This window comes from Metopolophium dirhodum, chromosome 1 (genome assembly GCF_019925205.1).
Source record: "Metopolophium dirhodum isolate CAU chromosome 1, ASM1992520v1, whole genome shotgun sequence".
In the NCBI taxonomy this organism is placed as follows: Eukaryota; Metazoa; Arthropoda; class Insecta; order Hemiptera; family Aphididae; genus Metopolophium; species Metopolophium dirhodum.
Genome location: NC_083560.1, coordinates 35840085 through 35861839, shown reverse-complemented (window position 1 = coordinate 35861839; position 21755 = coordinate 35840085). Strand labels below are relative to the sequence as shown.

Here is a 21755-nt window from a genome sequence, read left to right as displayed (position 1 = left end):
TAATCAGGAAATTGAAGTTAATTTACGACTAGACGTGTATGCGATGACGCACTTACTTTGTGTTTTTGTTGTAAATTCTATAGTAATAAACTGAACGTCGCACGATGACTGTTGATATTAATTAATTTTGGGTTTACTGTCATCATTCGTAAATCGTAATAACACATTTTATTATAAATATAATATAGGCGATAGTCATAACATAATAATTAATACACATCACCTAGCCGTCTAGTCTACTCCATATTCCCTACTTAAAATATTTAATTTTGAATTCGTACAGTTGTAAACACAATAATAAGAAATTATTAATTGAAAAATTATTTTACATTTTAATGTTCCTATATTTCAATCATTTCTACTTTGGCTGTGTGAAGTGACAGTACTCACTACCTACTCTAGTACCTAGTACCTACCAGCAGATTTTAATATAACCGATTGTTATCTCCAATATTTGGTAAGTTGTATATCAAATAAAATAGTATTTATTGCGTTGTTTATATTATATACATTAGACTAGAGATGGAGAATTTACGTAAAAAGAAGCGGGTAAGTGGATGTCTGCTGTACATTAGGGGGTGGGATGGACCTCGGTCATAGAGTAGGTCACTGTAATGTGTTTGTTAATTTTAATGCAATGATAATAGGTATCATTGAATACGAAAAACGATTCTGAACGGAGATGATTTGTCAGTCTAGGATATATTATATTTAAATATTGTTATTATTTTATTTTAACGCGTGAATTTTGATTTCGTTAAAAATTAAACACTGGTAAAATTTTTTTAATTGAATAATCATCAATTTTTTTATAATTTATTATTCTAAGCTCAACTTATGGACAACCTAGTATTAATTTTTCAATTCTTAGCTTAATCAAAAATGATTTATACATTTTTAAGTACAGAATAATTAGCAAATATTCATATTTTGACGAATTTTGTCAATATATGCATTTCAAACGTTCATAAAAAAAATTTGTGCCTATGTTTTTTTATAATTTTTGAATGACAGTAGGAACAACTCATGTGGAATCATTTATTAAATTTTCAAGTATTTGTCCCAGCGAATTTTTTTTTAACAAAATTTAAAAAAAAAAATTAAAATAATCGAATATTTCAAATGCCTATAAATAGATTAAAAATTAGTGAAATATCTTGAAAATAAAATTACATAATGAAAATGCCAATCTAAACAACTGGTAACATTTTCAAGTTTCTATGACTTATACTTTTTGAATAATAACAAATATCGAAAATCATTTTTCGATACATCGTTATTTTACACAATTTTGTAAAAATTTAAATTTTAGACGTTCATAAAATTTTTTTCTAAAACCACGATCGAGTTTTTTTAATTTCTTGAAGAAAACGTTATGGATGACCTTGTGTTAAAGTTTTTAACCTTAGGTATGAAAAGAAAAAAATTTATGAATTTTTAACTGCCAAATTACTTGCATATTTTTGCGATTTTGGCATATTTCGTAATAATTTGAACTATTATCGCTTATAAAAAAATTGTTACAAACGGTTTTTGATTTTTTTTAACTACACTAAGAACAACTCATAAATAACCTTTATTCATATTTCAAAAAAAAAAACTTAAAAAATTCGAAAAATTAAATTGTCTATAAATAGCTCAAAATAAATCAAAACACTTTGAAAATTTAACCCTGTATAGATAACAATAATATAAACATTTGGTGAGAATTTAAAGTGTTAACAGTAATTAGTTACTGAGTTACAGTAAAATTAAATTTTCATTTTTGTCGAAAATTGGTTTTGCGTGAAAATTCCCGTTTTTTTTGTGACTTTTTTAGGGTTTTTTCCCGACGCTTTTAAAAAGTATTGAAAATTTTACACTTAAGTACCAACTAGATTCACTACTCTTTCAGAAATGGTGCTATTTGTGAAAATCAAAGCATTATTACTATTCCAAATCGTGATGACTGACACAAAAAAAAAAAACACACATCATTGTAAAATCAATACATTCCTCACACCGTTCAGAATCTAATAAAAATATCAATAAATCGATATATAAATAGGTGTTGGTTATTTTCAATCACTGATATTTTCAAACAAAATATACTATTTTTCATTTATTTCGAAATATTTTATACTATTTTGTATAATACACACATTTTTCCATTTATTTTTTCATTATTTTAGAATTATAAATTCTCAAGAAATTTCTGAATTTTTAAATTCGAGTTTCGCAAGTTCACCTAATGATTTGTCTACTGATCAAAACAGCGTAATATGCAGTACGCCTATACCGAATGACACGATCGACGATTCTTCTGTTGTTTCGTTTCCTTCTATTTCTGGATCTACGACAAATCAATCTTTAATTCATCCATTCATGACAAATAATTCTAATAATGCAGTTAAACGAAAATTAACCCACGATACTGGAGAATATATTTTGGTGCCTCGTGAAGGAAAAAGTGACACGTGGAAAAAATTTCAAAATGTTATGCAAATTGTTCAAAATATCGACAACCCTGATTCTCCCGAACAAATTTTAACAGAATATGTTGCTTGTATAAATTGCAAGGAACTCTACGGGAATAAATCAGCGACAGCTACACTTAATAGACACAAATGCAGTTTAGATAAAGGTTTGCAAAGATCTGTTGATATATTTATTGAAGAGAAAAGTAAAAAACAAAAAATAGTACCAAAAGAATTAAACATAAAAGCAATTGAAAAATGCGTTGAATTTTGGTGTATGGATATAAGACCAATGTTGAAGGTGAAAGTTTGAAGAATTTGTGTCAGTTTTTATTAGACACTGGTAGAAAGTTTGGACCAATTGACATTTCGGACCTTTTGCCTCACCCGACTACCATATCAAGACACGTTGAAAAAAGTACTAAAGAAATCAGAAACAAACTTTTTAAAGATCTATTTTTTATTATAAACAAAAAATATTGTGCTTCAACCTGTGATATGTGGACTGATAATTATCGTAAGAATAGTTACATGTCGGCAACTCTGCATTACATAGGTGATAATTGGGAATTAAACTGTCTTCTACTTAAAACTGGTTTATTTCCAGTAAAAACGGGTGACAATATAAAACGTTTCATGTTGATTTTTTTTTGTGAAATATCTGATGCAGCAGATGAGCCAACATTTGATTTAATGTCAAATATAACTTTTGTTACCGACCAAGGTTCCAATATGTTAACAGCTCTCAGAAATAACAATAGACTAACTGCTGTGCTCATTTAATTAATACTGTATTAAGAAATCTGTTTGATTCAAAATTTTTGAACCATGAAGAAGACGGTAATAAACTTTTGAATCCAGTAGTGATATTACTAAACTAATGTAAACATTTGGTAAAATTTATGAAAAGCTCGGGTAAAAATAGTGAACTTAGTCAAGGACTTGTACAAGAAGTTGAAACGAGGTGGAATACAAGGCTTTTAATGTTCCAATCAGTGAAAAGAGCACTTCCAGAAATAATTCAATTATATGGAGAACATTTCAATCGTATACAAAATATTAATACAGAATTAATGGAAAAAATTACAATTTTTTTGGAACCATTTAAAAAAGCATCTGATGAACTAGAGGGTGATGATATCCGACTATTCAAAAGGTTGTTTTATACCAACTGTTATTGAAAAAACATTTAAAAACATATGCTGAACTTCAAGAGGACATATTTGATGCAAATGAAGAACTTACACCCAACTCAATAATGCAAAAATTAGGAAAACGAGGTTTAGAGTTCATTTATATTTAGCATATTTTTTATAAATATAGGTGTATTATAAATTGTAGGTAGATCGTAGATACACCTACAAAATGATATGAAATACTACTAAATTAATTAATTAAAGTAATTATTCTTAAAAACAAATTTCAACTATATTAATATATTCTTTTTAGAAATGAGGTAACCCGATAATTTCCTCAATTCATATTTTGTTAAAACTAAACATAGTTTTTATTTGAATTATAATGTCTTTATTAATGTTAATATTCTCATATCGAGGTTCATGAACAGTCACTAAACATTTTAGGAATCAATAGTGAGCTGATCCCTTTAACATGACATTTTATTGAACCATTAAATTACTACATTTTTCGTGAAACCCGGCATTAGTTTTTTTCAAATGTTTCAATCTAAACCAGTCTCGGTATTGTTCTAAGAAGTAAAAGTAAAATCGGTCCACACCAATCGATCTTGATTCTATGGTGAAATTTTTTTTAAATTTAATTAATGTAATTTTGGACCTGATAAAAATATTTTTTTTTAAACAGTCTAGTATCAGTCTTTTTTAAAAATTTAAAAATAAAACGGTCCAGTCCCAGTCTTTTTCAACAGCCTAAAATAAATCAGTCTAGTCTCGGTCCAGTTAAATTGTTTTAATGATAGTCCAGTCCAGTCTTGGTCTTAATTAAATTAACTAGTCCCGTCTGGTCCAAAAAAATATGGACCATGCAGAGCTCTACTTCACGGACATTCATTGGTCATTGGTCAATATGGATCGTTTATTATGTATATAATAAATGCTCACGATTTGGTTTTTAGTTAATATTATAGAGATGCCATAACGTTTAGTGTTTTTTGTCTGAATTCGTTGTTATTATATCAAATACTTATAAACCTATTAGGTTTACATAATTTATCGATTGTTTTTGGGATTTTCTTTTTTTTGTTAATCGCCGGGTTTCTTTTCTTATGTATAGGTACAGCCGTGCAGGTATAGTAATAATATTATAATCCGATGACTTTAGTCTGACATTCCGTGTAGCTTTATTAGTTCGTTTGCCGTTAAAACAATAACCAATTATAATTCGATTCCAGCCGTGCCTACGTCTACACTTTCTAGATTATTCTTCAGTTACTAATCAGGAAATTGAAGTTAATTTACGACTAGACGTGTATGCGATGACGCACTTACTTTGTGTTTTTGTTGTACTTATGCAGTGCCGAATCTTAAAGGCCAAAGTGCAACTACCAATTGGAGGCCCCTTAAAAAAAAATTGTTCGACAAAACACTTATCTATTTATTAAACAAACTAAAAACACAAAATTTAAATACCATAATTTAATAGGTATATTATGAAATTATACAATCACCCACTGTTCTCATACCTATACTCTACCACGCTTAAATATGATGTATTCATCATTAATGTATGCTTCTATGCTAGTATAAAATAAATTAATAATAAATATCATTTATATGATAATGGCTGTATAATCTCTATATTTTCCTAAAACGAGAGGACACAAATATGATAACTAGACGTGTATGCGATGACACACTTACTTTGTGTTTTTGTTGTGTTATTATTTTGGAAATTTTTCTCCGCCTTTTAGATGCACCACTTTCAAATTGTCTGTTGCAGTGGCGTTCTCAGGAATTTTCTATGGGTCGGGTTCTGAACATTTACTAGAATTCAATAGTGGGGGTCTGCCCCACAACCCCCCATAGTCAAAATATTTACAAATTTTGTGTTATTATATATTTTACCATTTTAGTAGTCAGTACCTAGTGAGCTGTATTTGATATATCGAATGAATATCAAAAGTAAAATAATGCAATCAAAAAATTAAGCTTTTCAAAATTCATACTTAAATAATCGTTATAAAACCATAATAGTTTACCAAACATTTCAAAACATAATATTTCAAGTTTCAGTCCATGATCTCTATCTATTCTCTTTACGGTTTTACACTATTAACTATTTCTGTAACTGGTAAATTTATAGAATATTGTGCAACACCAACAAGAATAAATCTTTTTCTTTTTAAAATTAATTTTTTATTAACCTGTACGTTTTTGATTTGTATACTTGTTATACTTATAATCACGGCCCGCGACGTATCTTTAATATATTTATTTAAATGACTCCATTTTGAATGTAACGTGTCCCTATTAGGTAAGTTGATAGTTAATATTTTATTCAAAATTTCAAACAACACGTACGATACAATATTGTAAGAAAGTAATATTAACAGTAACCCTTATAACATTTTAGACAATAATATAGTTATTTAATATTTTCTGAGAATATGCAATATAATAACTATTATTATAAATTATTATTTACTAATTAAAATATTTAATATTTCTGATTTTTTTTTTATAAATTATTTATAAAAATTTTGTAAAATAGTAGAAAATGAAAGAAAAAAATGCATATGCTTGGAATTATATATACCTACTTAATAATTTATTTTGTAATAATTACTTACAAAATATTATGAATACAATAGCCGATAAAATAATAAATATTATAATTATGTGGCAATCAATGTGATAATTTGTTAACAAAAAATTAGTATACTTAGAATTATACCAAAAAAATAATATGAAGAAGTCAATGAAATTATAATTATTATAATTTATAATTAATTGAAAACCAAAAAAATGTGTTTGTGTTCGATAACCGATTTTAAAAGCACCGTTTCATCTCCACTCACAAACAGGTTTGACGTACACGACTTTAATGTACATCGCCATTTCACACCCGCTTGTGTAATGCGATCTTTCTAAAATGTATAATTATTTCAAACTAACAAAACCTTGCCCTTTTCACTATACTCTTTTTCAAATGAGAACGCACCGGGCGGCGGACGAAAACCGGTCGAAACGCGCGCATGGCCTCCCCACTCCCGACAGTTTCAGCTGTCGTAGGTGGTGCCACCTTGTATACGTAGTGAGTTGTATTTCCACAACATTGACGGCCGTTCGCACAATATGTGAAACGATATCTACTGTTTTGTTTACGCGCGCTCAGTAAATATATTGAATTTTGGCTTGGATTTGTGCGTTTAAATTATTTTTTTTATCGTGTCCTGCTTATTGGACAAAATTATGGATGACGAAATAATTGTTACACCAACAAAAAAAAATCCAAAGGGAAAGGTTTGTATTATTGTGATTAATTATATTATAGAATAGTGTATATTATGTTATTTGCAATGTATACAATAATATTATTATCATACATTTATTTATTCCAGTTTGTTTCATCAAGTCAAAAAGTGATGATTATCAATGCGTACAAAATGGAGTTGAAAAACAATCCGAAAATCACTATTAGGGAATGTCGGATAGTTCTTTCCAAACGCCTAGGCATTGGGCAAAGAACAATTTCAAACACTATTAGTGAGTACAATACCTCAAAGACTGTGATGTCTCCAAACAGAAAACGATGTAAGAAATCGTTTAAAGACGATTTCGATGATTTACATCGTAACACTGTGCGTCGTCATGTACATTCTTTTTGGTACAACAAAACCATTCCTACATTGGCCAAAATATACGCAGTTATTAAGGACGACGATAGTTTACCGTATGTATCAGAAACCAATTTATATCGTCTTTTAAAAACCATGGATTTCGAATACACCAAACGAAGCCGCAATAGTGCTCTCGTCGAAAGAGACGAAATAGTTGTATGGCGTCAACATTACTTGGAGGATATAAAGAAATACCGGGAAGAAGGGAGACACATGTACTACCTGGACGAAACGTGGGTCAATGCAGGAGAATGTACCAACAAAACATGGGTAGACAAAACCGTCAAATCGTGCCATGATGCATTTGTTCGAGGCCTCACAACAGGGCCGAAAAATCCAACAGGGAAAGGCAAACGACTGATCATTCTACACATAGGGTCGGAAGACGGGTTTGTACCAGGTGGACTCCTATGTTTTGAGTCAAAAAAAAACACGAATGATTATCATGACGAGATGAACGGTGACACATTTTTTGAATGGATGCAAAATATATTACCAAAACTAAAAGAAAACTGTGTCATCGTTATGGATAACGCATCATACCATTCAGTAAAGGCAGACAAAATACCTACTACATCAACAAAAAAGGCGGACATAATTAAATGGTTGGAAGAAAAAGGTGAAGTTATCGACAAGCCTATGGTAATTCCTCGACTACTTGAAATAGTACGCAGAATTAAACCAATGCACGACAAATATGTAATTGACGAACTGGCCAAAGAACACAATCGCACCATCTTAAGACTCCCACCGTACCATTGTGAGTTAAATCCGATAGAGCTGGCTTGGTCATCAGTCAAACATCACGTCAAAATAAACAATACCAGCTACAAATTACCTGATGTGAAAAACTTGTTGTTGGAAGGTATCGAACGGGTAAATTCCGTTATGTGGAAAAATTTCATAAGTCATACCGAAAAAATCGAAAAAAAATTCTACGAAATGGATTTCATCGTTGACCAAATGTTGTCTGCAGAAGTAGAACCTGTTGTCATCAATGTAAGTAATTCCTCTTTCGAGTCTGAGTCTGACTAAATGTATTTTTATTTTTTATATTTGTAATTTTTATTTTTTTTTTATGTGTAATAAAAAAAGAAATATTAAACAAATGGTTTTCTGTACTTATTAAAATATCATCCATAAACCTATCCATCGTGTTTCTGTGTATAATATAATCAAATAAAATAATGAAGTATATATATTTATATACATTTATATGTATAAAAAAAAAATTTTTAAATGTTTTTTTGTTGTAAGTGATATACAATTATAAACTAACTACCTATCTGATCGAAATCAATTTAATGAACCGTTTGATTAATTTAAATACATATCTAATAATTATACAATCATGAAGAGCCAAAAAAATCTTTAAATTCAATATTATATAGGTACGATTAGTGTCGTACTTATATAAATGCGTATTATAATATATGAGTTGATATACATCATAATATATTATATATTAGGTATAATAGGTGTGTGTGTGTATATATATATATAAGTATATATATATATAAGTATATATAATTATCCCATTTAGACCCTAACACATGGATGTACTAAAAAAAATATATATATAAGTATAGCATTTATATACACGCGTTAATATTGTGTACGTATAACATAATATAATATAATGGTCCCCACGATGCTATACTTTATATATATATAATAATTAATAACACACCAAGTATATTATCGCCAAAAATGTGTACGAAATCTTCGCCGACCTGCTATGAATGTTCGAATTTCAAAACGTACATTCTCATCACAATAACCTCGTGCGGCCCGCCGCCGGACGTACACAATATATATTATACTATAGGTCAGAGTTGGGCCAAATTTTATCTAGATAATTATTCGAATAAATATGTATTCGATTAATTATTTATTCGAATAAAATGTTATCTCAATAATCATCTAAATAAAATTTCATTCGAATAACGCCCTACTCTGCTATAGGTAAATACTATGGACTCAACAAGTCCCTGTGGTGAACTGGCACCACAGCCTGCTACGACTGCTATGGACGATTTAATAATTTTGTTTTAAGAATTAAAATATATAGGTATTATTATAGATACCATATTACCACGATGCCATAATATCGACAATATGTATACTATAAGAAATACATCAATAAATAATGAATAATAATAATCCGTAAGTGTTTACGTATTTGAGTATAAAAATAATAATATTCTGTGGCGTGCAACAGTATGATGCGGTAGATAATAATTATAATAATAATTGAACATTCTGTATGCCCGGCGGCGTCGAAAGTAGCCGATCATTGGCGACTAATCAGAAATTAATTACTAACTTTGTGGGAGGGGCTTGTGGTTCCGCCTCTGATAACGATGCGCGACCCGGTGCGTTCTCATTTGAAAAAGAGTATATACACTCGCGTAATATTTTCCATCGTGTTAACAACGTCAGTGCTTTTCGTCTACTAAAATGTACCTATCAAAGACGTAGGTATACATCGTATCATATAATAATTTCTAACAACCATAAAAATACTAATAAATATAGGTTTAATAAATGATAATAACTACCGTATTCCGATAAACCCTAATATTATTGTCGTTACTCGTTACCCACGTGATAAATCGGCTATCCACTTAGACGCGTCTAAATTTACGTGTTTTGGTAAAATCCTCGCGTTGCACCAAGTATTATAATTAATACGATTTTCATTTTATCCATATTATTTGAATAATAATTTATATTTATTATTTATTACAAAATACAATATCATATATAATTGCAAATATCAAAATTTGATTCTATAATTTTACTAGTTTTACTATTTTACATTATTTTTATAAATATTTTTATTTATATTTATATATTTACCTCCCCTATTTTATGGACTATGCATTGTAATCGTGTATATATTAAGATATTAGGGCAACTGGTACATTCGGTTGGGGGGAACGGGTACATTTGGTGGAGGGCAACTGGTACATTTTGCTCTAGGTAGTTTGGGTGGAATTGGTATAAAAAAAAGGTACTTTTGGGGGCAACTGTTACATGCCCGTGTGACTGTTATATGATTAAAACACGTTCACTGTCCATGTGTTAAATTAAATCAAAACTTATCAGTCCTTTGACCCATATGTGGGTCACGTCAAACCTATTTCATCAGTCCATGACCCATATGTGGTTCATTTCATACATTTATTTCCCTGTAGATTTATTTGAATGGACTAAATGCTATGAAATTCATAATAACACAGTTGGACTGGGGGGATGATAAGCTTTCTAATGATATATAGTTTTATATGTTTGTAATTGTTATAAGCTAATAAAAATACATGCATAATATGTATAAATTATTTATTGTATATTATATTTCATTATATTGTATTCGTAAAACTAATGGCTTTTGTTGTATCAAATTATACAATAAACATAACCACATACTTTACAATGTGTGTTAACTTTTTTTGCTTTTTTTCCAGGCTAGGTTCTTCTGCACTCAACTGTCCATCTTCACGAAGACTTGAATAGCACCCATGACATCTTTTTCTTTGTATTTTTCCATTTTGTCTATCAAACTGTTCAAGAAAATGCATTGAAATTGTTTGGGCTGCCGGCTATTAGCTTGCATTTGGCCGGGCAGCTACTTAAATATAGAGAAAATGGTGTTCAACTTGGGACGGGATAGGTGACCACTAAATATAAATACTAGCACGTCGTATATAAATGACAATAATATATTACGCTACAACAAATGTGTATATGTCGGTCGGGAAAACGTCTATTCCCGAGCACGACTTAAAACAATAATAACAACAATGACGATTATGACAGTAGACATATACATTACCGATCGGCACATACGCCGCGGCGGGGCGGGGTATCGGCAGCAGCGGCTGCGGCTGCAACAGCTGATGCGGCTATGCGACGACACGCAGGTGAACGGGGAGCGGCGGCTGTTGGCGGCGGCGACTGCGACACCGGACGATGGCAAGCGGCCGGATTACGTAATTGACCGGATTACGTAAGGCGCAAAGTACGTAATCCCGGCACTGAAAACGTCGTCGAACGCGGAACACACGCAATAATAATTTCGGCAGTGGACGATATACGCGATAATCGCGTGAGCGCGAAATAATAATACACAACGAGGTAGTAGGTACGTAACAATATGCGCGGATACCACAGGCGGCTATCGACTTAACGGCACAAAACAACGGCCGGCACAAAACGGCACAAAAACGGCACACGGCAACTCGCACGGTCTGCTCGCGTAGAGCGTAGGGCAAAGACAAAAAATAAGTCGCCGGCGGCGACTCTGCCGGAGGCCGGCGTCCGTGGGCTGCGCGTTGCGCTGTCTCGCGGACCGGTTGCTGACTGTCGCAACGAAAACGGCGGCAAGTTCGAACATACTCCCCCATGGGAGGCGCAGCATCACATCAATTCTGAACGCCGCCGATACTTGTACCTATTGTATATAAAGTTAAAGGCCGAAAAATAACAAAAATATAAATGTAAATAAAACAAAGACAAATTAAATATATCATAAAAATAACAATTGTACCAAAATGTGAAAAAGGACACAATGGATGAATAATAATTGGTAACGTTAAGCACGTTAATAATTGACAATATGGTCACGGATAAATAATACAAAAAAATAAATAACACAAACCAATAGGTACGGCGAATAATAATTTGATATGATAACATAGTTAATAAAGGGTAATAATTCAATAGAATGAAATAGGTAATAATTGCAAGAAAAATACAAAATAATAGGCCGTATGGCAATTAAACATAATTAAATAAGGGGACCTGTACCATTACCAGGTAATAACACGAGCTTAGCAGCAGGACGAGTGACTATACCGCGCGAGGTCAGAACGCGCACAACTCTCACCACACCATCCGCACCTGGTAGCACCTCGAGTACTCGCCCAAGTAGAACCCATGACTCGAACGCTAAAACTGGATCGGACGCATAGCGCGGCACAACATGGCAATCGACTCGTCCTTGTACCGTGACTACCGGCACGCCAGCTAAACCCGAAATTGGTGCCGACCAAGTTGACCAACGGAGACCTAGCCGCTTCGCGCATGGCATTGAAATCGCGTTTATTTGTGAGGCCGAATCGATCAACGCGCGGGCCACTTGGAAACTCCCAGAACGATCGCGTATATGTACCAACGCCGTGCCAAGCACAACGGACGGCGACCCGAGCCCGGATAGTAGCGATGTGGGGATGGCAGCTGACTCCGCCTCCGAAGACGGAGCAACGCCCGTAGCCGTCGGATGCAACAAACTATGATGACGGCGTGAACAAATTGCACATTTGGCGGGCGCCTTACAACTAGGTGACCAATGACCAGGACTGAGACACGAGAAACAAATACTGTGAGCACGCGCCCATTTCGTGCGTTCATCCGCGGGTAGTGAACTAAATTTACGGCACACATCAAGCGCGTGTGACTTATTGCAGTATTGACACGACACTGTGTGCGGCGACGGCGCCGGTACTTGCACAGCTGAGACTAATGACGTCGGTGATGGTCGATCCATTTTACGTGACCATTTCGACGGCGCAGACGGTTAGGTTAGGTTAGGATTATAATAACTGTTTAGTTGATCTGAAACATCGATTCCCTGTTTTGTGTTATTGTAATCCAAAATCATTTTTGTTTTTGTTATTATTATTATTATTATTATTCCTATTATTCTATATATTAATCGTTTCATCTATTATTATGTTATATTTTATTATTTTAAATTATATTATATTATTGTAATCTATACAAATATATTGTGAATTGGACTTTTGTCCGTATTAATGAATAAATAAATAAATACATTTCCTTTTCTATCTGTGTTTCCTGTATTTTGAAATTGATCTCATGGCAAGTAGATAACATCAAAACATCTCTTTTGTCATGCCATTTTAAAATTGTAATAAATTCTTTCTGTCTTGCTATTAACTGCCCTTTTTCAATTTTTTTTCATTTACTTCTACTGGAAGCCATTTTCGATTTTTTCTGTGTCACTATCCTCCAATTCACGTTCAATATCGTCCACGCTTAAATTATTATGCGATTTCGACGATATAGTTGTTTCAATAATAAGACCACGTACACAACTAATGTGTTTTCGTTCTACTGTAATACTATACAACTGTACGTCAAAGACAAGAACCAACATTTTAAATAGTATCCGAGGAAATCCCATGTAAAAATAATAATATACGCATATTTTAAGTAACAATTTAACATGTATACCACATACGGTTCATGAACTATGAACAAAAAAAAGTATTGATTTCAAGTCCATGAACCACATACGGGTCATGCTATTTTTAAATATCACTGGTTTGTATTTATCATTGTTTATAGATGTAGCTTACTCTGGCACTCCAAATATAATCAAAAATATTCTTATCGAATTGGACTAGCGCGTACTGTTTATCAATTTTCAATAGGGACTAATCAAGAAATAAACAATGAACCACATATGGGTCATCGGACAGTGAACGTGTTAATGCGACATTAACCTAAATTAGGTGTCAGAAAATGTTGGAAGGGATCGTAATTGTTTGACAACTTAATAGTCACAGACCTCGGTACAAAAGTCGAAACTATACATAGTAATTATTACAAAGTACGAATATAAGATATGGTAATTTAATTGACCAAAAGTGAATTCTATTGCATTACTATTAATAAATATAATGACTCAGCATTTAGTTCATCAAAAAACGGAATAAATAGATTAATTTTACCCATTAAAAAAATAATTACGGTATTGATTTAAAGCGTGCATTATAAAATAATATGTTTATTTCAAGGTTCAAGATATATTCGGTGTGTTTATTATTATAATATGATTTTTAATTTAAAACGTAAAATATTTTAAACATGATAAAAACTTAACTAGTCCCAGTAATAAAAAAAAATTTTATTTCTAGCAAGTAAACACGGAAAGTTTTATATTTGTAAGTAAGAAATAAGAATTATAGGCAATTCAATAAATTCAATTATATTATAATAGTAATAATAATAATAACACTCCTTTTGTTAGGATATTTAAACATTTATCTAAACATTTGTTTACAAAAAAATAAATTTTTTTACACAAAACCAAGCAAAAAGTAAGACTGTTACCACTGTAAGTATTATAATAATTCAGATGCCGTACCTTTTGCATTAAAATATAAATTACTTATTAGTAATGTTGAAGACATAAGTGTAGGGAGTAACAGTACAACATATGTGATTTCATTAATTACTTAAATAAAACAACTACTATCAAACACTGTAAAATTAACAAAGGGATATTAGATACAAAAAGTATACATTTTTCTAATAATAAACAGTGCCTTAATTCACTAAATAAAACATTATTTATACAATTTTTTTATGTTAATTTTATCATTAATAATTATTCTTATTTTTACATCAATTGGCAAATCGTTGAAAATGACAGGACCGAGGCAATTAATTAATAAACTTTTGACCAAAACTTGTATTACCTAGTAAATAACACTATAATATTACATAGTCTATCTTCCCCAATAATCTTGTATTTCTGTTTTATAAAGAAAAAGCTTAATTTTTTATAAACCAACTTTATAGTGGTTTTTTTGTAGAGCAAATCTAACAGAAGCACATTCAATTCTTTATCGTTTAACAAGGTTGACCCAAATTAGGTGTCTACCTACACTATTTTATTGAATTTTGCAAAAAAAACATTTCTAACAGACCAGTGGCGAACTCGTGGGGAGGTTGGACCCCCCTTCCCCCCCCCCCCCCCCCCCATTGACCGTATTTTAATTCACTATTTCATATGCGTAATACAATTTAATATTTGTTTACCAAAAATATCACGATTATTGATTAAGTGATCAAATTAATATAATAAATAAAAATAAATGAAAGTATTGAATTTACAATGATGTGTTTTTTTTTTTATTTTTTTTTTTGTTCGTGTACACGATAAGTAGTCGAAATAATGCTTTGATTTTCAACTTTAGTATCTTTTTCGATGGCAAAGTGAATCTAATTGGTTTATTATTATGAGGTCAAATCCCCCATATTCTAATTAGTGTTAAAAAGCGCCGAGACAAAAAAAAAATAAGGACAACCGGGAATTTTCACACTAAATCGGTTTTTGACCAAATCGATTTTGGTTTTTGGTGTAACTCTAAAACAATGACCGTAGATGCTTGAAGCTTTTACTGGTTGTTTATATTATCATTTTCTATACATGAAAAAATGTATTATTAATATTATTTGGATTTATTTTGAACTGTTTATGGACATTTTCGGTTTCCAATTTTGTTTATTTTTTTTTTTTCTATGAATGTCAATAAAATTGTATTTGTTCTGTTAAAAAGCTTGAAAATGTAATACAAGGCTCTTTATATATTGTTATAATTACATTTGAAAAATTTTAAAAATAAATAGGCCCAATTTGTTTATAAGCATTGAAAGTTCACATTTTGACAAAATGTAATAATTATTTTGTTAGTCAAAGTTTATAAAATGTTAAACTTTTATAGCTAAGGATTGAAAATTTAAAACAAGGCTCCGCGTAAATAGGTTATATATAAATTACTTTATTTACAATAATATTATCATCAAATATACTTGGTACCTAATATCATAGGCTGACTGACCGTTTTCACTCAGAATCGTTCTTCTTATACAATGATATTTTATCATTGAATTCAAATTTAACACCATCCATTACAGTGGCCAGTGACGTATTTAGGGTGGGGGGCAGGGGGGCTTGTGCCCCAGGTTAGATGATTTTTTGTTTTCATTTGTCACGAAACATGCATTTATAATTCCTACTAGGACATAGAAAAATATAATATTTTAGTTTGAGAATGGAGTGACAGTGTGACACAGAATCGATGAAAGCAAAATGGAAACTGATAAGATATTACATGGGCTCGTATGGCCGTTGACATGTACACAAACCACTGTCTTAGATACAATCGGTCAAATTGCATTAAGAATTTTTCTTTCATTCCCTATATCAAATTGTTCTGCTGAGAGATCTTTTTCTGTATTAAAAAGGTAAAGTCCTATTTGAGATCTAGAACAACAGATAAGAGCTAAATTGTTTGTTTAACACAACAGTTAAATTATGATGATATCATTGATACCTTTTTCTAATGAAAAAGCACGACGTAAACATTTTTAATTTTAACATATATCTATAATATTCTTTATTAAAATGTTGTAAATTATCCTACATTGAGTTTTTTTAGAATTAATAATAAATATACCAACTATAATAATTATGTAATATTTGCTTCGATGTAAATTATTATTTTTATGTATACCTAATATACCTTTCCGACTATGAGTGTAGTGAAGAATGCAGTGGTTTCACTATCATGTGTTTTTTACACACAGGTTATGAGAGGCAGAGTGACATCCACTTACCCAACTTTTAATTTTTTTTTTCTATAAAAATCAATATAATTTTGTTTGTAGTCCAAAAAGCAAGGCAGTGAATTAACAAGTTAATAAGTTAAAATTAAGTTACTTTTAACGAAGTTAATTAACGAGTTACTTTTTTTCTTTTATTATTCAGTAACTAATTAATTTTATTGCCACGTTAAGTAAATTTTAGATCATAGACTTGGGAAAAATATTTAAGTTGTTATAGAGCTATGATCAAAAAAAGGTTGGTAAAACTATGGGATATTTGTAAAATCTACCCTTTTATTATGTTCAAAAAATGATTTCTTCCAAAATATTCTAAGTACATAAGCACATTGCACATAATAATTTTCGTTATAATTCGATCTATCAGGAAAAAATAACATCATAGACTTGGGAAAAATATTTAAGTTTTCAGAGCGTCATGTTCAAAAAGTAGATGGTAAAATTACCGTTTATTAGTAAAATCAACGGTTTTTTATGTTCAAAAAATGATTACTTCCAAAATATTTTAAGTACATAAGCAAATTGCACATAATAATTTTCGTTATAATTCGTTCTACCAGAAAAAAATAACATCATAGACTTGGGAAAAATATTTAAGTTTTTATAGCTATATAAAAAAGTTCAAAAAGTAGATGGTAAAATTACCGTTTATTAGTAAAATCTACTGTTTATTAGTAAAATCTACTGTTTTATTATGTTCAAATACTTACTTCTACCAAAATATTCTAAGTACATAAGCACTTTGCACATAATAATTTTCGTTATGATTCTTTCTATCAGGAAAATACAACTTCATAAAGTTCGGTTGGGAAATATAGTTTTTCTACTATATATCGTCCGCAGAGTTAAGAAATAACGTAATTTTTATTTTTGCAAATTTGGTTTATTTAATTTCTTGAAGTATTAAAAGTATATACAATATGTGTTTAAAATTGTGTTTCATTAGTTCTTCCTGAATCGTCGCCTCGTTACTAGCGGGCTGTCTAAAAAAAAAAAATTGTTAATGCCTATGCTCTAGAACAATATTATAAGTTTATAATTTACATCTTTCTTTTAGTGTTTGTTGCCTCGTTACTGGTGGGCTGTCTAAGAAGATATATACATTAGCTTTTGTCCATAGCAAAATAATATTATATCATTTTTATTTAAAGCTTACAACATTCGTCTTCTTCCGGTTCATTACTCGTTTCTGGTCTGATTGCTAGATGCGGTGTGCCTAAATAGAAATGATTTAATTTAAATGATTACAACATAAAAACTCTCCATTTTATCATAATTTTATCTGCTCAAGAATAATATTATTTAATTTTACATAAAGCTTACAACTTTCGACTTCGTTAGGCATATTTTGTTGTTGTACATTTCTAGTTTCTTGGCAAGTTAATAGAGGTCTGCCTAAAAAGAAATGATTTAATTTAAATTATATGCAGAAAACATTATGAACACAAGTTTATTATACCATTAGCCTATTAATATATAATATTGCTTACAAGATTCTGGATTGCCACGCCTATTCCTATTAGGACCAGCCGCATCTGTTACAATTGATATTAAAATTACCATTTCGTTTAAAACTTGAGTAGATGGTTGAAAAATGTTATTGAATCGTCGTCAATCATTGTGATGTAAGTATACTGTATATTAGTAATTTATCATATTGTATATGAGATATCTCTACAGCTCTTTCTTACCTTTTAGAATGATTTCGATTTTGAAGAAATATCGGTGGTTAACGTAACAACAAATAGCCATCCATATTATGCAGCTCTTGTCATAAAATGTGACAAAGAATCAGTAACCGTGATATTTCCAGCTTCGGCAGATGAAACCCCATTCAAATATCCCAAGAAAAATGATGGGAAGTTTAGAACGCAGGTAAATAATGGCAGGTTTGAACCACTGAAGTGGAAGGCTAAGGACCTTACAAAACTTCACAGAAAATTAATTAAAGAATATGAATACAATGTAAAAAATTATTTAAATAAATAACTGTTATATTAAATATTTAATTGATTTCAATAAATTTTTTTGTATAGGAAACACGTGTCGAATCAAAAAATAAATAAATTTAAGGAAAAACTAAAGAAAATAATATTAGAATATGAAAAAAAAGATTTTTATAAAAAATAAACAAAATAAAGCAAAACTGATTTTCTTCTTCTTCATAATAAGTTATAGTAGTAGAAGTAGTAGTAATTAATATTTAAAATTTTTTTTTGTGTATTATTACGTATATATAAGTCAGGCTTAAAAAATCATAAGTATGTATTCGTCATAAAATGGTCTATCATAAAAATATAAATTCATAAGGTTTAGGTGAAAAACAAAGGAAAATTAAGCTTACGATCAAATATTAACCGGCTAATATTACGATATTTTGGATTATCACAATATACATTTTTTCAAAGTAATTTATGAAAAAAAAATCTTTAGTACCACGACAAAAATTATACTTTCTTAGCCGTCATGACCTGGTCTATCAGAAAAATACAAATCTACAAAGTTTAGGTAAGAAATAAAAGTTTTATAAGCTTATGTTCAAACATAAAATAACCCGCAAAAACGATGAAAAAATGCCAAATATTTACGTTCAAAATGTTATTTCTTGAAAAATATTTGAAGTTAAGGTGAGTTTTGTATATATAATGATTCAGCGTGATATTATCTATCAGGAAAATATAAATTTATATAGTTTAGTTGAGAAATAAAGTTTTTCTACTACTTTTGGTGCGCAGAGTCAAGAAATAACGTATTCACAGCTATGTGTAAGCAGCCTGGACTTAACAAAAATCTCTTTAAACCTATTTTCTTTAATATTGCACATATCGACTTGATATTTATTTTTTTTTACGTTCAGAATGGTATCCTTAGTCACATTTTACTGTTGGAAAATTTCCATCAACCCTTAGACCGAAAAATGGGGTGAAAATTACGATATTTTGGTTGGTCATAAAAAATTTTTTTTTCGGAGTAATTAAAAAAGTAAAATAACTTTAGTACTATGACAAAAATCATAAGTATGTATTCGTCATAAAATGGTCTATCATAAAAATATAAATTCATAAGGTTTAGGTGAAAAACAAAGGAAAATTAAGCTTACGATCAAATATTAACCGGCTAATATTACGATATTTTGGATTATCACAATATACATTTTTTCGAAGTAATTTATGAAAAAAAAATCTTTAGTACCACGACAAAAATTATACTTTCTTAGCCGTCATGACCTGGTCTATCAGAAAAATACAAATCTACAAAGTTTAGGTAAGAAATAAAAGTTTTATAAGCTTATGTTCAAACATAAAATAACCCGCAAAAACGATGAAAAAATGCCAAATATTTACGTTCAAAATGTTATTTCTTGAAAAATATTTGAAGTTAAGGTGAGTTTTGTATATATAATGATTCAGCGTGATATTATCTATCAGGAAAATATAAATTTATATAGTTTAGTTGAGAAATAAAGTTTTTCTACTACTTTTGGTGCGCAGAGTCAAGAAATAACGTATTCACAGCTATGTGTAAGCAGCCTGGACTTAACAAAAATCTATTTAAACCTATTTTCTTTAATATTGCACATATCGACTTGATATTATTTTTTTAATGTTCAGAATGGTATCCTTAGTCACATTTTACTGTTGGAAAATTTCCATCAACCCTAAGACCGAAAAATGGGGTGAAAATTACGATATTTTGGTTGGTCATAAAAAATTTTTTTTTCGTAGTAATTAAAAAAATAAAATAACTTTAGTACTATGACAAAAATCATAAGTATGTATTCGTCATAAAATGGTCTATCATCAAAATATAAATTCATAAGGTTTAGGTGAAAAACAAAGGAAAATTAAGCTTACGTTCAAATATTAACCGGCTAATATTACGATATTTTGGATTATCACAATTTACATTTTTTCGAAATAATTTGGGAAAAAAAAATCTTTAGTACCACGACAAAAATTATACTTTCTTAGCCGTCATGACCTGGTCTATCAGAAAAATACAAATCTACAAAGTTTAGGTAAGAAATAAAAGTTTTATAAGCTTATGTTCAAACATAAAATAACCCGCAAAAACGATGAAAAAATGCCAAATATTTACGTTCAAAATGTTATTTCTTGAAAAATATTTGAAGTTAAGGTGAGTTTTGTATATATAATGATTCAGCGTGATATTATCTATCAGGAAAATATAAATTTATATAGTTTAGTTGAGAAATAAAGTTTTTCTACTACTTTTGGTGCGCAGAGTCAAGAAATAACGTATTCACAGCTATGTGTAAGCAGCCTGGACTTAACAAAAATCTATTTAAACCTATTTTCTTTAATATTGCACATATCGACTTGATATTATTTTTTTAATGTTCAGAATGGTATCCTTAGTCACATTTTACTGTTGGAAAATTTCCATCAACCCTAAGACCGAAAAATGGGGTGAAAATTACGATATTTTGGTTGGTCATAAAAAATTTTTTTTTCGTAGTAATTAAAAAAATAAAATAACTTTAGTACTATGACAAAAATCATAAGTATGTATTCGTCATAAAATGGTCTATCATCAAAATATAAATTCATAAGGTTTAGGTGAAAAACAAAGGAAAATTAAGCTTACGTTCAAATATTAACCGGCTAATATTACGATATTTTGGATTATCACAATTTACATTTTTTCGAAATAATTTGGGAAAAAAAAATCTTTGGTACCACGACAAAAATTATACTTTCTTAACCGTCATGACCTGTTCTATCAGAAAAATACAAATCTACAAAGTTTAGGTAAGAAATAAAAGTTTTATATTATTATATTTTATATCATTTCCAATGTTTTTACAAGTGGAATAAATTTTATCATAGATAATTATAAATACTATTGTTTAGAATCAACGGTTTTAGTGGTTTTACCCAAAGCCAGTGTATCCAATACGTGAGTACATCAATAAAATGCAAACACTATTATATGTTTTAGTTTATAATCTATTTATACATTAATTTAAAAGTAAACACTGACCATATTCTCGTTCTGTCGTTACTTGTTCTATGTGA

At 30.1% G+C, this 21755-nt stretch overlaps 1 protein-coding gene across 1 annotated transcript; it reads left to right on the top strand.

The window, feature by feature from the left end:
- Positions 1–6576: 6576 nt before the first annotated feature.
- LOC132934997 (uncharacterized) lies at positions 6577–9688 on the top strand. The gene is made up of 2 exons (XM_061001430.1): positions 6577–6898; positions 6997–9688. The coding sequence occupies exons 1-2, from the start codon at positions 6848–6850 to the stop codon at positions 8308–8310; spliced, it is 1365 nt and encodes a 454-aa protein (XP_060857413.1). The 5' UTR covers positions 6577–6847; the 3' UTR covers positions 8311–9688.
- The last annotated feature ends 12067 nt before the right edge of the window (positions 9689–21755 follow it).

Excerpts from the sequence above, each read along its gene's own strand:
- LOC132934997 (XM_061001430.1), top strand. The coding sequence starts at position 6,848 with ATGGATGACGAAATAATTGTTACACCAACAAAAAAAAATCCAAAGGGA. Across the intron at positions 6,899-6,996 it reads AAAAAAATCCAAAGGGAAAG|TTTGTTTCATCAAGTCAAAA; the intron begins GTTTGTATTATT and ends TATTTATTCCAG.